The sequence below is a fragment of the Xyrauchen texanus genome, chromosome 50 (assembly GCF_025860055.1).
Source record: "Xyrauchen texanus isolate HMW12.3.18 chromosome 50, RBS_HiC_50CHRs, whole genome shotgun sequence".
Taxonomy (NCBI): domain Eukaryota; kingdom Metazoa; phylum Chordata; class Actinopteri; order Cypriniformes; family Catostomidae; genus Xyrauchen; species Xyrauchen texanus.
Genome location: NC_068325.1, coordinates 17,954,646 through 17,971,157, shown reverse-complemented (window position 1 = coordinate 17,971,157; position 16,512 = coordinate 17,954,646). Strand labels below are relative to the sequence as shown.

Genomic DNA, 16,512 nt, shown 5'->3' with positions numbered 1-16,512 from the left:
TAAATATCCATCCATCCATCCATCGTCAACCGCTTATCCTGTGTACAGGGTCGCGGGGGGGCTGGAGCCTATCCCAGCTAACATTGGGCGAAAGGCGGGGGACACCCTGGACAGGTCGCCAGTGGACTTAAATATATATAAAAATAATCTATTCTAGAATAAATTTTATGGACTGATGAAAATAATGTATAGTCCCTACCAGATAGGTTCAAAAGTCTCCAAATATCTGTAAGACCAAGATTTTTACACATCCTGTGAAGCGCCAGTGTTGCTCTAGGGGGCTTACACACTTTTGCTTCACTATGATCAAGGACTGAGTCCATCAAAAGATTAAAATCTCCTCCCAATATTATATAATGAGGGGTGTCAACGGTTTGCAACATCCAATCAATATCTATAAAAAAAGCCCTGATCCAAAATCAAACTTTGCCCCTGAATTTCGGCTAAAACAATAATGACTCTTCCTAATTTATCTTTAATCTGTTTAAGACATGTGAATTGTAGATGTTTACTTATCAATGTAATGACTCCCCTGCTCTTAGTTGAGCCAGCACTAAACAAAATATGTCCATCCCATATCTTCCCATATTTTCAGCTTCCTGCGTGGAAAGATGCATTTCTTGAAGAATTACTATATCGTATTTCTTACGTTTAAGAAGAGAAATAACTTTCCTTCTATTTATGGGGTGCCCCAACCCATTCACATTCCATGTGGGGAGAGACAATCCATTCATATTAACATTTGACATTTTGACATATTAGAAAAAATATATTGTGTCAAAAATAAAATGATAAATAGCACATACAAACAGAACAACAGAAAACTGAAACAGAAAAAAAAAACGTGCACATCAACCCTGCGCACGACAGCGCTAACTGGCGTCCATCCCTCTAAAACAGTCCATGTACGCCTATGAGAGCCCCCGCAACAACTTTGCCATCGGATTGCTCAAGTCCGGTGTTTCTATAAAAATTTTGTAAGACAGACTTACACAACAGAAGATAATCTATAAAACAAACTCCAGCCAATAGGTGGAATAATTGACCAATCAGTGATCCGCAGGATTTTACATCACATTTAGTATTGACTCGGCTCGCTTGGAACCTCGACCGTGGTGGTACTAAAAAAAGTACCAGGTACTATCCACACTGGAAAACCCCCAAAAAGCGAGCAGAGTCGAGTCGAGTTGTACCGTGCAGTGAAAAAGCCCCATAAGTGTCTTTTAATGTCTCCAGAGCCAGAGGATTTTGATTTCTTTGACATATTGTCTTCCTAGAACAGTTATGGATCAGGGTGTATCGAATCTCACCGGTTTATGACACAAAAAGTATAAATACTAGCAAAATTCGCAGAGCTCGTCATTCACACATCCAAACCTTGGATGGTCGTCACGTGACTCCCCCCTTTCTGTTTTATTAATTGTACTGTCTTGCTTCCCACCCCCCATCATTTTAACATATAGACCCAACGTGTTGTTGCACTAATAAAAGTTGAAGAATTAAAACAAAATGTAAGTTCTTTTTAAGGGTATGTTGGCATCAAATACATTTTGACCACTGAGCAACGTTTCTCTGTTATTATAGCGATTCATGGAAGAATGTTGCATTTTTATAAATCAAAAGCCAAGTGTTTATCAAGTCTATCTAACCCTAACACTAATTTAAATCTAGATTAATGACAATGAAATATAACAGAGTCTTTGGTTGAAGCCACAGTAACACACTACTGCCCACATATCTGGGTTACCACGGTGATCTAACCCCTCCTCTCCGTCACACACACACACACACACACACACTGTAGGTGTTTAGTGACGTCTATTGAGGAAGACCCATATAGGGCATCTATACAGTAGATCTAAGGACTGCTGAAGACACATATTGTGTGTGTGTGTGTGTGTGTGTGTGTGTGTGTGGTGTGGCCGTCTTTTAGCATTAACGTATGTGTGACATAAACCGAACAGGAAGCTGCTTGGATCAGCTTGATTAATGAACAGCTTCCAGATTACGTTTTTCCAGGCCGCGTCTAAAAATAAACTGTTCTTAACATGTTATATTGCTTATATAAAAGGCAATAAGGGGAATCAATATGTAAAAAATGAAAAATGTAGAATAAAAGTGGTTTTACTCTACATGGAGAGGGTCCACATGGGGCGGCCATTTTAGAATCACACGACCAGCAGAATATTACTCGCTTATTCTCAGTAACCGTCCTGTTATTTGACACTTTCACTCACTGATTAAAGTAATCATGTCTGACTGTGAACACTACATTTCTACAATGGCATCTGAAACTGAAAACTATTGATTTTAAATGATGATAACATGATAAAGTAGAATTAGAGATGTAACAATTGCACCATTATGAAAATCTTTAAAGTTAAGCGAAAAACAAAACATTTTGGTTTCAAATATCAATCCTGAACCCCGTTTCTCCAGTTTGGTTTTATTTGTAGGACGATTTCACAAAGACATGATTTCACAAAAACATGGTACACATGACAAACGTGAGTTAAAAAAGACACAAGTAGTTGTAATATCACACAAGAGACTAGCTAACTAACATATCTGGTAAAAAAAAAACATTTACGAACTTTTGTCTGGGAAATCACGTCACAACAAATCAGTTAACGATTTACGACAGCAAGATACAATCTACACTTTTTATGTTGAGAATAAGGCTAGAGTTGATGGTAACACAATGTACAATTACACAATACACTTTTGTCTTAACACCTAAATTGACGCAACAAAACGTGTTTTCAAGGCAAAGCTAAATCTACATATTCAGTATTAGACTATATGACGTACACAAAAGTTTATCGTAATTGACAAACCAATACGAACAGATGAATGTCATCATTTGACTACTTATGGGGAATGATACCTCCTTAAATTTGCAACAAATCTAAGGACTACAGAACCGTTTTCTATAACATTTTTGTTGTGCTTCTGTTGACTAACAAATAGCTATTAAATAAAAATAGTGACATGAATCAAAAAAGACATGCAATCAAAAAACGACACAGACTATGTACAAAATGATGCACAGTAACAAATATGTTCTCAGACCATTTCTACGTGTATGCTGACTGCATGACATATGAAATTAAAAATAATTCTTAAAAATAAAATCAAAATAAATTGATCTCTAGGCATTTACAGTTCATAAGGCCACACTGTTTCAGTACTAGATATCCACTGAGAAACAAAAATGTTATTTTGAATAATTAACTGGTTTTATTAAGAGATTAAAGATGTTATCTGGAGTCCTCTGGCTCAGATTTGATCGTCTTCTTGTTCAAAAGGCAGGTCTCCTTGTGAGAGGCCCCATTTTCTGTGGGGAAAAAGGCAGAATCGAATTTAATTAAGAATATAATTTGTACTCATTAGCTTGTTTACATCTACACTTATGCATTCAAGATGGAATCGAACCCATGACACTGGTGTCGCAAGCGCCATGCTCTCCCAGCTGAGCTACAAAAGCTTACATAAAGTTAAAAGGCAATAATATACAGTATATTATATATAAACTAGATACTTTGTACAGTGGCGTACCCCTCCAAACATTCACCATCTTTTCGTATACCCCCTATCTAATGCATAGAAAACATTCAAACAATGAATTTTGTAAATATGAATATTTAACCAATTATGTTTGTAAAACAACTCCCTTGTATTAAATATGTTATATTTGTACATGTTATATTAATCATATACATAGTGAATAAATGGTTTACCGATTGAGATGGGAATGCTAGATATGATATAACTGCATAACTACCCCATCATCTTGTTGCGGTACGCAAGAATAGCATGTTGTGTTGGGCTTGGTTCTTGCGCATCATTGCAAGTATGGCATTGCCGTCCGGTTTCGAGCATTGCGAGTTAGTATCTTCGCAATTGCGAGGTTGGCTCAAGGTGCTTTATTATGTCACATTTGACACTGTTAGCAAGGTTGAGCTCATTTGCTGAAAAAACATCAGGCAACAATGTAAAACAGGTTTCTAGCCTGCAAGCAAATGTGAGTGAAAAAAAATCGTGGATGACTGAGTCTGTCAAAACAGTGAAGTATCAATTTTAATTGCTATCACTAAACTACGTCAAGATACTTGTGTGATGCACAATGCATGATTAGATGCATTGTGTTAGATAGTGTTATTTCATTGCATATTTATCTGACCTTTATGACACAACCATTTTGGTTTTTCTAAACTAGTGAGAAATACATGAACTGGGTTTGTATGTTATTTTAGATTGTGATAAAATAAAAAAAAACTGTACATTTCAGAATTTTATTTGCGTACCCCTATTGTCACCTCACGTATCCCCAGGGGTACACGTACCCCAGTTTGGAAAACACTGAACTAGATGATAAATTTCACATGCACACGTTGTGTTGGGCTTGAAAAAGTTCAAAGTTTGTAAAAAGTTTCATTTGCCAGAAGTTACTAGCATGAAGCTAGGCTTTCCTAGCATGTTTAGCACTTAGCTAGGCATTTTGCTTGTTGCTAGTTGTTGTTAGCATATTTTTGCACTTAGCTAGGTATTTCTAACATATTCTAGCACTTAGATAGGCATTGCTAACATGTTTTAGCACTTAGCTAGGCATTGCTAGCATGTTTTAGCATGTTGTTAGCATGTTTTAGCACTTAGCTACACATTGCTAGCATGTTTTAGCACTTAGCTACACATTGCTAGCATGTTTTTGCATGTTGCTAGCATGTTTTAGCACTAATAATAATGGCTTTTTTTCAAGCCAACCTAATTACATCCATGAGAAGTTCTTAAAATGCACGAAAAAACCTGCCCAAAAAGTGTGCTAAAAATTATTCCTGAATGCTGAATCCAGTTTGGTTTTATTTGTATATACTATGAATAATATCTATTATTTTATAAATAACTTTAAACTTAATATGTATACATATTCTGTAAGTATTCTGCTGCTTTTAACAAGGGCTGCAAGAGTAAAAGTGCAAAACCTGCCTTCAAATGGTAAAATCCTACTGCATCCTCAACTCATATCTTTATAACACTCTTACAGTTTCAGCAATCTGGAATTTTCAATGTTTAAGCCATTTCCAGTAAATATATCATAGATGCTTGTGCCAAATTAAAGATGGTACTTTTTAGTGTTTCAGAAGTTACCAAACAGACAGTTAAGATGGGAAGACAGATGCATTAAGCATATTTTTCAGATATTCAAATCAGTTGCGTTCAAAAGATCAGTAAATGACAGTGATTGACATCAGGTTCCGCCCACAGTGTGGCAGTAGAAAAAAACCCAAACGTCAAAAAGATGTGTGAATCCTCACCTACACTTAGCATGCTATCGCAGTGTGGACAGGCAGGTAGGAGTATCAGAGAGAAAGTGCTACCTTCAGAGGGGACATTTGCATGCAAGAGATTGCATATATTACAAAAAGTTCTGTGAATACTGATAGGAGCATTACTTTGACACATCAGGGTTTAATGGAGCAGTGTAGGTGCCAATATGCCAAGATGATACTAAGATAAACCGAGCAGTGTAGGTGCCAATATGCCAATCCAGGTGAAATACAGGGTCTTTTTTGATATCCTAGCAAAGCTTTTTGGACTAAACATAATGCATATAACCAAAAGCAGCATTGCATATATCCTTAATATGGCAATTATTCCCAGTTAGGCAATTATATTTAATTCAATCTAATTGAAAATGGACTAGTTTCCTGTGTATTTGTATGCTTATTAGAGTATTGCATCACTAGCTTAGCAGCATCCTAATATCAAACAATGTTTCGATCTAATTGTGACCACTAACCTGTTGTCCCTGCCTTTTTCTCCTCTGAGGTCTGTTGATTATGATGTCGTTCCTCTGTGGTTTGTTTGTGATGTCGTTTCAGCTCATTGGCCAGCTGCCTGCCCAGCGGAACATCAGTCAGACGCAAGTTTAGGGGTCTTTCGCCTGTATTTAAGAACAAGCATAACATAAACACATGAATCCTCAATAACTGATACAACCACACATTTAAGCAGTGGCGATTTCTTAGGCTAGCAAAGCCTTCTCTGCTGGCCTAACATGCCAAATAAATCAATAGTTTTCATCCTTTCATTCTCAATCACCTTTTGTATTTTTAATTGTATCCACTCTTAATTAATCTACAAACAAATAGAGAAAAACTAAAAGTTTGTCCAGTCAGAATTTATTCCTTGATGCTTACAAGAAAAGCGTGACAGCTGTTTCACAAATTGAATGCTAGAAGCAGCGTGTGAGCCTGAGCTCCACCCCGTCAGGCCTTCAGAATTTCCACAGAATCCCAACAGTGCAAATGAATGCGCATCTAATGTCAGTTTGTCAGATTCATCAGCCAATCAGATTGATTTATTAGTTCTTGGTGGGTGTGATATTTAGTATATGTCCCGGTCTCGATGTCAATTGGTATAGTTATTTAGCTGCGACAATGTATGATGCCCAAAGGCACAGGGTGTCTTATTCATTATGAAACTGTTTTCTTAATGGCATGAATAACACTGAAGGCCTAGACTTTTAATGCACGGCCTGCCAATGCATTTAAGAAACATTAAGCAACAAAGGACAGAGAGAGAGAGTTGTATAACGTACCAGAGACATGTGCAAGGCTGCTATTGCAATGCCGAGAGGTGGGAGCAAGGTATTTCAGAGCTGCAGTTGGAATCTGCCAGTCCAAGGACTTCAGTCTCTCCTGCACTGCAGCATCCCGCAAGAGTTCCACCTGCTTGGCCAACAGAGAGTCCAGCTGCACCTACACACACACATAAGTGCACACATATGGAACAAGTTATAGAAATTAATTTTTGTCTCTTTGCAGAAAAAGGTGAAAATGAAACATGTACAAACAACTAAATGGCAAACAAACATTCAAAGAAACATCACCAATAAACGCTGTTACTAAAAATTGAAACAAACATTTTATACAAACATTCAAAGAAACATTCTAAAAAGAGTTTATACAAACATTCCAAACAAATTCTGTTTCTAAATGTTCAAACAAGCATTCTAACAAATGTTCAAACATTCAAACAAACGCTGCTTCTAAATGTTCAAAAAACGTTTTATACAAACGTTCAAACAAACATTCCAAACCAACATTGCTTCTAAATGATCAAGCAAACATTTTATACAAACTTCAAAGAAACATTCTAAAAAGAATTCAAACATTCCAAACAAACTCTGTTTTGACATTTTCAAACAAACATTCCTAACATTCTAACAAACATTCAATCTACTGTTGAAACATTTTAAACATTCTATAAAATGTTCAAAAACAACTGCTTCTAAAATTTCAATCAAATGTTTTAAACAAAGTTCAAAGAAACATTACAACAAGCGTTCAAATAAACATTCCAAACAAACGCTATTTCTAAATGTTTAAACAAACATTCCAAACATTCTAACAAACAAACAAAAACAAAATTTCTAAATGTTTAAAGAAATGTTCAATCAAACATTCAAACATATGTTTAAACAAATATTTCAAACAAACACTGATTCTAAACATTCAAATAAGCATTGTAACAAACATTTAAAAAAACTATGTTTCTAATTGTTCAAATATTCCAAACAAACATTCAAATAAATGTTGAAACATTTAAATATTCCAACATATGTTCAAACAAACATTTCAAACAAACCCTGCTTCTAAAAGTTCAAACAAAAATAGTAAACAAAGTTCAAACAAAAATTCCAAACAAATGCTATTTCTACACGTTCAAACAAACATTCTGACAAATAGTTAAACAAATATTTCAAACCTTCTAACAAAATTCAGAACAAATACTATTTCTAAATGTTTAAAGAAATGTTCAAACATATGTTTAAACAAATACTGATTCTAAACATTCAAACAAGCATTGTAACAAACATAAAAAGACGATATTTCTAAATGTTCAAACATTCCAAACAAACCCAGTTTCTAAACGTTCAAACAAACATTCAAATAAAACATTTAAAAATTCCAACATATGTTCAAATAAACATTCCAAACAAATGCTATTTCTACACGTTCAAACAAACATTCCAAAAAAGCACTGTTTCTAAATGTTTAAATCAATGTTTAAACAAACATTAAACAAATCTTTAAAACAAACATTCCAAACACTGATTCTAAACATTCAAACAAGAATTGTAACAAACATTCAAACATGCCAACATTCAAACAAAAACCTTTTACCATTAAAACAAACATTCAAAACACTGTTCACAAATACTAAAAGAATCATTTTCAAACAAAGGTTCAACACATGTCAATTTCAAACAACTTCCAAACAAGGGTTCAAACTAATATTATTTTCAAACATCATTCAAACAAAACGTTCAAACAACCATTGTGTTCAAACGATGTTAAAACGTTCATAATAAAAACATAATTAGAAAACATGACTTGCAACATATAGACTTCTTGAAGACTTAATCTACCTGTAGACTGTGTCTGATTGTCTCTTCTCCTTTAGATTTGGCGACTGCAAGCTGTTCTCTTACGGTCTCCTGCCGTGTATGAAGAACGTGTAGGGCCTCCTGTAGATCATAGACACCATCCTAAGAGAGAGAGAGAGAGAGAGAGAGAGAGAGATAATGGGAAACTCTCATTAACATTAGCTGAGACAGAAGTTAGAGAGGGAGCCATCATAGAAATTTCGATGATGGCTTTATATATTTGCATCTCTGGTGCAAACAAGACATTTTCGCAAATGGAGAAAGCAGTTAGTACAAACTGAGTCATTACCTCAGACAGCCTGCAGAGGAAAATCAAAGCTCGCTTGCAGCACGTCACACTTTTTGACTATATGAACAAACAAAATAATGAAGGGACGTATAAGGGCCATATTGTGAACTTCCCTGAAGTCCTCTAATAATTCAAGTCAATGTGTTGATGTTATTATGGTCTTGGAAGAATACATTCCTGAATCATCAAGGTTTAAATGCACCTTTTTGTTGTTGCGAAAAACAACAAAATGTAAAAACTTTGTACTGCAGTAAGGATGTAAACAATTCTTTGCGATGGCAACCTGCCTTTTTTCTCATTTTAATTATAGCAAATCAACCATTTTCACTCTTGAACTAATTTTCACCCTTGCGTCGCCCATTAACAACCTCTGTATTTTCCTCTGAGGTCATCAGGTTTGTATGTGTATGTGCGTGTGTGTCCACATATGACGTTAGACTCTGGCAGAGAAAGCCACAGCCATGCGTGGTTAATTCTGTATTCACCCACAGGATGATGTCAATTATGTGTTTGAGTCCGCTGTGTACTTCTCCGCCTATGCAAAGTCACGTTGATTTTGCATTTGTGCGTATGTGTTAAGCTTTTCTTTATCCAGAGAACCTCACAAAACCAATTACGTTAATAACCAAGCAAAAATTATATCACACAGAGTCATAATTTGTTGTCTAGAGACTTTGTTTGCATCAGTATTGTTGACTCAGAGCCTCATAGAGATACAAAAACAGCGATATCGTTTACTTTTAGATGTTCACCTAGAGGCACAGACCGATGCTCATGGGAAAAGCTGTGTGTGAGCAACATTTCGGAGTGAATCATGACAGTAATTACTCTCCTAAGATTATTAACAGAGCAATTGCACACAAAGAGCGCTGATTCAGACGCGATGGGAAGGGGGTTTGTAAAAAATAACAAGAGTGCAAAACTAATAAAGAGTTTGTGAGAAACCACCTGGAGCTAAAAATTATTACAAAGCTGTTGCACACGGTCTCATGCGAATACAGCAATTTGTCGCAGCTTGGTTTAAGAAAGTGAACTGAATTTAAATAGCTTGTTTAAACTTACTTCAGATTTGATTCTCTTGGGAGATGGCTCATCCTCATCGCCGCAGTGCGACCTAAAAAACATGTATTTGAAAAGATTTGAATGTAGCAAATCCTTTTTGTATGGTAAATAAGTAAAATAGAAAATGGTAAATGGCCTGCACTTATATAGCACCTTTTTAAGCCTTAACGGTATTCAAAGCACTTTACACTGCATCTCATTCACACACATTCATACACACATTCATACACCAATGGCGGCAGAGCTGCTATGTAAGGTCCTAGCATGCCATTGGGAGCAACTTGGGGTTCAGTGTCTTGCCCAAGGGCACTGTGGAGTCGTGTGGGCCAGGATTCGAACCACCAACCCTGCGATTAGTGGCCGACCCGCTCTACCACCTGAGCCACAGCCGTCCACTAGTACAACTAGCAAAATATATCAGATGCTAAACGGTATCAACAGATGGTCATTAAGTTCTTGAGAATACACATGTCTAAACATTTATACTACAGAACTCACTAAATACTAATAAACTAATTTAACATTTGTTATTTTCTGCTAAATCAAACCAATTGAAGACTACATGGAAATTAAAACACTTTACTTTCTTAATACACGTTCCATATTGTGAACTATTCGTCAGCGCGTGTTAAATATCTTCGTAATCTTATTCGTAATGTAATAACTTGCTCCGGAAGTACAATGGGTTCACATTTCATGTTGACTTTAACGTCTGGCGTTGTACCTGCTGCTCCTGCGGGAGTATTTGTAGGTGACCTCGCGTGAAATTTGCCTGGCCAATGAGAAGAGTTCATCTCTTCGGGTCAGCAGTGATAAATCTTTCATGCACAGCTGAGCAGACGCCTCGTTCACTGTTAGCTACAAAAATCAAAATAACAATAAATTACTTTTATGTTTGTCATTCAGCTCATAAGCATTGTACATGGGTCATTGACAAAGGATGTCCAAGGGGATATAAATGAGAAAAATCTAGTTTAAAACACACATGACAAGTTTGTAATAATGTAATCTTTGTGTCCATTGTGGTTTTTTAAATAATAATAATAATAAAATGTATAGCATTCAAAAATAAAAAATGTAATGTGGTGTAACCATCAAATAAACGTACATCTAATAGTGGTTGACCGGTATGGGCTTTATAATTGCTGACCGATACTGATATCTCAGCAGGGTAGCAGATGGCCCAAATATAGCTGATATATTTAAAATGCAATGTATTTATTGCAAATAAGATGTATACTAAAAATCTTTTGAAAGGGTAAATGCGCACTATCCATTGACAAGTTTGTTGGTAGAATAACGATGCCGATAATCTTGCCAAATATCGGTCAATTAATCGTCCTTGTCATCATATTGGTCTATCGCCAACTAATATTTAAGCATACAAAAACAAACCAAATGCCAACCTCGTGCATAGTAAGTTGCCGTCCGTCTCTCCTCTTCGAATCAAACCGGCCGTAGATGGCGCTGTACTTCCGAATCTCCACCTCCTTCTGCGGGTCGTCTTTGTTCATCTCGCAGATGTGCCCGATCATCTTGCCTAGTCTCTTATTGGCACGGACTTGTTCTCTGATTTCCGTGGGGTCGCTCTTGGGCAATGTTTGGGCGATTCTCTCCACACATTCTGTTACGCACTTGACGGCGGCCAAATCGAGACTATCGAGCGCATCTTGAGAAGAACAAGGAGAACAGGCTCCTGATGGCGATAAGCTATGCTCGCTTTCGCTACCCCAGAAACGACTCTCATTAGCCCCCTGTAATGGCGAACACCCAGGCGTCCCATCCCTGCTTAGATCCAGTCTTCCTGGACTGGGACTTGTGGGTAATAACGCCCTGGGAACCATGAGCTGGTTCTGTTGCCCGTTATTGTGAACCCCTGGTGAGCCTTCAGGAAGCTTGTACACTGGTATACTGCAAACAGGGAGTGACGTCAATGGTTGGTTGAAGAGGGAAGGGTTGGTGACCCAATCGCGAAGAGCTTTCTGTAGTCGTCGTACATGGAGGGGTTTGGTTGCCATTCCGACGAGGGCCATAATCTCGAGGAATTCTTCCTCTCCAGCCTCACAGAGTTGTTGCACATCATCGCCGCCCTGCTGGATGAAGGCTTCGTAGTAGCAAAGCAGATTAGCCTTTTGGAGGATTCGGTGTAGTTGCAGTTCTCCCAAAGAACGTGGCAACAGTAGTGACATGGCTACAAACATGCAAACACAACATCAAAATAAGAAGAAAATATAACATAATCCTTTCGAAATAGTCTTGCTATCTGAAACATTTCAAGAGGAATTGTGCCACCTGTGCGCCCCAAGTGGACAAAACGAAATTGCAGGTTTCCCAAACACCCCCCCAACTTAAAATGTTTGCGCAAAGAGACACTCCTGAGTGTTGCATTGGTTAAGCAAGACTTTGACACGTCGGATTTCATAAACAAACCTACTTTAAGAAAGCGCATGCAGATGCGAGTGCTTGGCCAACATGCTTAACATGCGTTCTTGCAGCGGTAACAAACCTCAGTACTCAATGGGGGCGATAGAGTTCCCTTCAAAAGTCTGTGCCATTAAATTGGATTTGTTATTATTCATGCAAGTTGCTAAATATATTGACTTTACCTTACTTGCTCATCAATATTCTCTTCAAAATGTTGCTCCGCCATAAGCGAATATTTCATGCTAATGTCTGCCATAGCACCCCTTGTGGCAACGTTGAGGATGCAACGCATACTTGTGTTGTGCTATAAATTGCGGTCTGACACATTTTGGAATGAAACTATAACACTCAAGCTAGAAATGTCTGCATTCACGTACTTGCGTACAGTGTTTCTGCCTTTGGTGTCACGCAAAATTGCGTGAATAATGACTGTATTCAAACAGGTTTCCCCAACACTCGGACTAACAGGCAGCCCTGCGTTAAAGTCTCACCATTGGTTGAGCCAACGTTGCTGTGTCAGGCTGTACAAACAAACCATTTTCTGGGGAATCAACCTACAAATGGTAGTTGTCTCTGCATATAAAGCTTGGACTTAAGTATTATAACATCGAAAACATTACAAACATTGGGACAAATAAGCACTTCACCATAAAGTTGTGATTTAGCAAATGTTTTCATTCAAAGGCTTTTTAGGATTTAGGCTTTAAGGATTACCACTTGCACAGTTCCAACCATACAAAGTCTCAATTGTACACTAGATGTTTAACCACTACGTACCACACCACCACTTTTACAATGCAACTGTAGGCTGTCACATATATATCTATAGTCTTGGAAAAACAACAAAGCATTAATACTGTTCATATAGGGATGGACAGGCACCAACCTGCCAACTCACCTGAGAAGATCTTAAACTATTGCTTCACATGCTTTGGCAACCAATGATATGTCATTGCATTCACCTCATATTTAGACTATATTATAACTAATCAGCTCAAATATCTATGCTTTAAGAGTCCATCCTACCCATGTGTCTGTTATAAATGCAATGTTTATTATTGCTTTTTTTTTTTACGTACCTCTCTTCCGAAGCTGCTGCGCGCGACTACTCCCGGTGCTCGCCGTTGTCTCGGGACTGCGCTCCTCCTCTCGCGCTGGAGAGAAAGTCAGTTGAGCGCTCATCTCTGCTGTCTCTCTCTCTCTACCTCTCTCTCTGCTCTTCTGCTGGGATATTCCGATGTAAACTGCATTGCTATCTCACTCCCACGCGCCGGCTTGACGCAAATCCTTGTGTGGGAGGCTCTGCGCGCGTGGGACGGAATACCGAGAGAGCGAGCGCGCACGCGGGCGGTGATGATGCTGCTGCTGATCGGGGAGACCTGAACTGTCACACGGATATAAAATACAAACATTCATGACATATTGAGGAATATGAATTGGTTATTCGGTGCTTTTTTAAAGACAGAAATGACTGACTATCCATAAAATAATGTCTCATTCAGTTGCCTACATTTTAGTACTCAGTATTTTTGCCTGTGCAATTAAAGGGACAGCTCGTAAAATGAAAATTCTCTCATCATTTACTCACCCTCATGGCATCCCAGATATGTGACATTCTTTCTTCTGCTGAACACAAAGGAAGATTTTTAAAAGAATATTTAAGCTCTGCTGTTCCATACAATGCAAGTGAATGGTGACCAGACCTTTGAAGCACCAAAAGTCACACAAAGGCAGCATAAAATTAATTCACATGACTCCAGTGGATAAATCCACGTCTTCTGAAGTGATATGATAATAGTGGGTGAGAAACAGATCAATAATTAAGTCCTTTTTTACTATTAATTCTCCTCCCTGCCCAGTAGGTGGCGATATGCATGAAGAAAAATCTCCAAAAATGAAAGTAGTAGTACATATTTCTGCATTATTTGAGACACACTTATAGTTGATATTTAGGTAAATTGGTAAATATTTCTGACATTAATGACTGTCAAAAGGGGGCCCAATTTACCTGAACTCACCATAATTTCCAAAATGACACACAGGTGTAAAGTAGGGCCAAGTTTTGTTTCATTCTGGTTTTCAAAAATCCATTTGCTGTCATGACGCAGATCAAGGCCTTCTAAGACATTTCTGCATCGTATAGACAGCGTGGACTTCAAGTGTATGTTAATGATGACAATTGATCTCATCCCCAGACACTGAACACCACAGGATGTTCACTCACCCACTCATCGTCTCGTGGTGACAAAATCCCCCTCCAAAGCTCCAGCCCACCAAAGCAACAAATGTACATTCAAAGTGGACAGCAAAATCCTTTTTGAGCAGTATGCATTTGCTTTTATTTTCCCACACTTATGCAGTTAATGCAAAAACGGTCTTGCCTCTCAGCAAACTTAAAGCAATCGACAGCATTTGTGAATGTTGAATACCAAAAAAATACTTCCGACTCTTCCCTCCTTTTCTTTAAAAAAGCTAAAATGGAGGTTACAGTGAAGCACTTACAATATAAGTCAATGGGGCCAACTTTTGGAGGGTTTAAAGGTAGAAATGTGACACTTACAATTTTATAAAAACACTTCCATTAATTCTTATGTTAAAACCCGTGTATTATTTGAGATGTAAGTTATTAGTTTTAGGGTTTTATGGTTTACAGTGTTTTGTCGCCATGGCAAAGAAGCAGTAATATTGTATATAGTGTTACAAAAACATTAGTTAGCGATTTTATCACACTCAAACCACGTCACATGCTGTTTACGTCTTGTTGCTATACTTCTGGAACAGTATTTTAACATTTACGAATTGACCCCATTGACCTCCATTGTAAGTGCCTCACTGTAACTGAGATTTTTTCTCCCCAATTTGAAATGCCCAACTCCCAATGCACTCTAAGTCCTTGTGGTGGCGTAGTGACCCGCCTCAATCCGGGTGGCGGAGGACGAATCTCAGTTGCCTCCGCGTCGGAGACCGTCAATCCGCGCATCTTATCACGTGGCTTGTTGAGCGCGTTACCACGGAGACACAATGCGCGTGGAGGCCTTATGCTATTCTCCACGGCATCCACACACAACTCACCACGCGCCCCACCGAGAGCGAACCACATTTTAGTGACCACATGGAGGTTACCCCATGTGACTCTACCCTTCCTAGCAACCGGGCCAATTTGGTTGCTTAGGAGACCTGGCTGGAGACAATCAGCACCCCCTGGATTCGAACTTGCAACCCCAGGGGTGATAGTCAGCGTCAATACTCACCGAGCTACACAGGGCCCAAGATTTGTGCTTTTTTTAAAGAAAAGAAGGAACAAGTCGAAATTATTTTCTGTGATAATCAACATTATGACACAAATGCTATCGATCGAGCTTAACTTTTGGGGCGGCTGTGGCTCAGGTGTTAGAGTGGGTTGTCCACTAATCACAGGGTTGGTGGTTCAATTCCTGGCCAACACGACTCCACATGCCAAAGTGTCCTTGGGCAAGACACTGAACCCCAAGTTGCTCCCAATGGCAGGCTAGTGCCTGGCATGTGAGCTCTGCCGTCATTGGTGTGTGAGTGTGTGTGTGAATGAGACGCAGTGTAAAGTGCTTTGTAGAACCGCTAAGTTTAAAAAAGGCGCTATATAAGTGCAGACCATTTACCATTTGTATTGAACCCATAGAACCCATAGTAACCTTGCTAATGCACAAGCTATTTTCCCATCTGAATATTATAGCAGTACAACAGTACATGCCTTCACAATTAAACATAATCATGTACCTAACAGGCTGGATCTTTAGAGAAAGGGGCGAATTAACAACCTCCCATCTGCTGAGTATCTTGAGCTATTTTGGGAAGGGCACAGCGAACAGCCCCTGAGAGAAAATGCGTGGTGGGTGCTGTCATCCCCCCCCCTCTTTTATGTTGGTCTATTCCTCTAAACAAAAGCTTTTCCAAGTTTATTTCATGGCTATGTGACAAAATGACAAGTGACGGCACCTTGCCAGTAATAACACATTCTCTTACTGGAATTTCATAAGTCGTATCTCTGACTCTTGAGGGAATTTGCTCATTTTCATTGTGCCATGAATCACAGTCTCTACATTTTGAAATCTGACTTGTAAAATGTAAAAAATAAAGAAATAATAAGATAACATTATGATGTCAAATGAAGAAGAAATATGTAAGATTCTGGTGTCTGAAGTTTCTAGGGGAGGGTGGGGTTGAGGGACACAAGGAAATCCACCCCCCAGACCTGTCCATGCTACATATATGTTTACATCCCTGTTTATATATACAGTATATACATATA

At 38.3% G+C, this 16,512-nt stretch overlaps 1 protein-coding gene across 1 annotated transcript; it reads right to left on the bottom strand.

Moving 5' to 3' along the window:
* Positions 1 to 2,437: 2,437 nt before the first annotated feature.
* nab1a (NGFI-A binding protein 1a (EGR1 binding protein 1)) lies at positions 2,438 to 13,454 on the bottom strand. Its single transcript, XM_052124377.1, has 8 exons — positions 13,307 to 13,454; positions 11,210 to 11,994; positions 10,528 to 10,661; positions 9,804 to 9,855; positions 8,435 to 8,554; positions 6,602 to 6,761; positions 5,801 to 5,944; positions 2,438 to 3,337 (listed from the first exon to the last, which is right to left on the bottom strand). The coding sequence occupies exons 1-8, from the start codon at positions 13,407 to 13,409 to the stop codon at positions 3,261 to 3,263; spliced, it is 1,575 nt and encodes a 524-aa protein (XP_051980337.1). The 5' UTR covers positions 13,410 to 13,454; the 3' UTR covers positions 2,438 to 3,260.
* Between the last annotated feature and the right edge of the window lie 3,058 nt (positions 13,455 to 16,512).

Excerpts from the sequence above, each read along its gene's own strand:
- nab1a (XM_052124377.1), bottom strand. The coding sequence starts at position 13,409 with ATGAGCGCTCAACTGACTTTCTCTCCAGCGCGAGAGGAGGAGCGCAGT. Across the intron at positions 8,555-9,803 it reads CCAAGAGAATCAAATCTGAA|GATGGTGTCTATGATCTACA; the intron begins GTAAGTTTAAAC and ends TCTCTCTCTTAG. Across the intron at positions 6,762-8,434 it reads CAATCAGACACAGTCTACAG|GTGCAGCTGGACTCTCTGTT; the intron begins GTAGATTAAGTC and ends GTGTGTGTGTAG.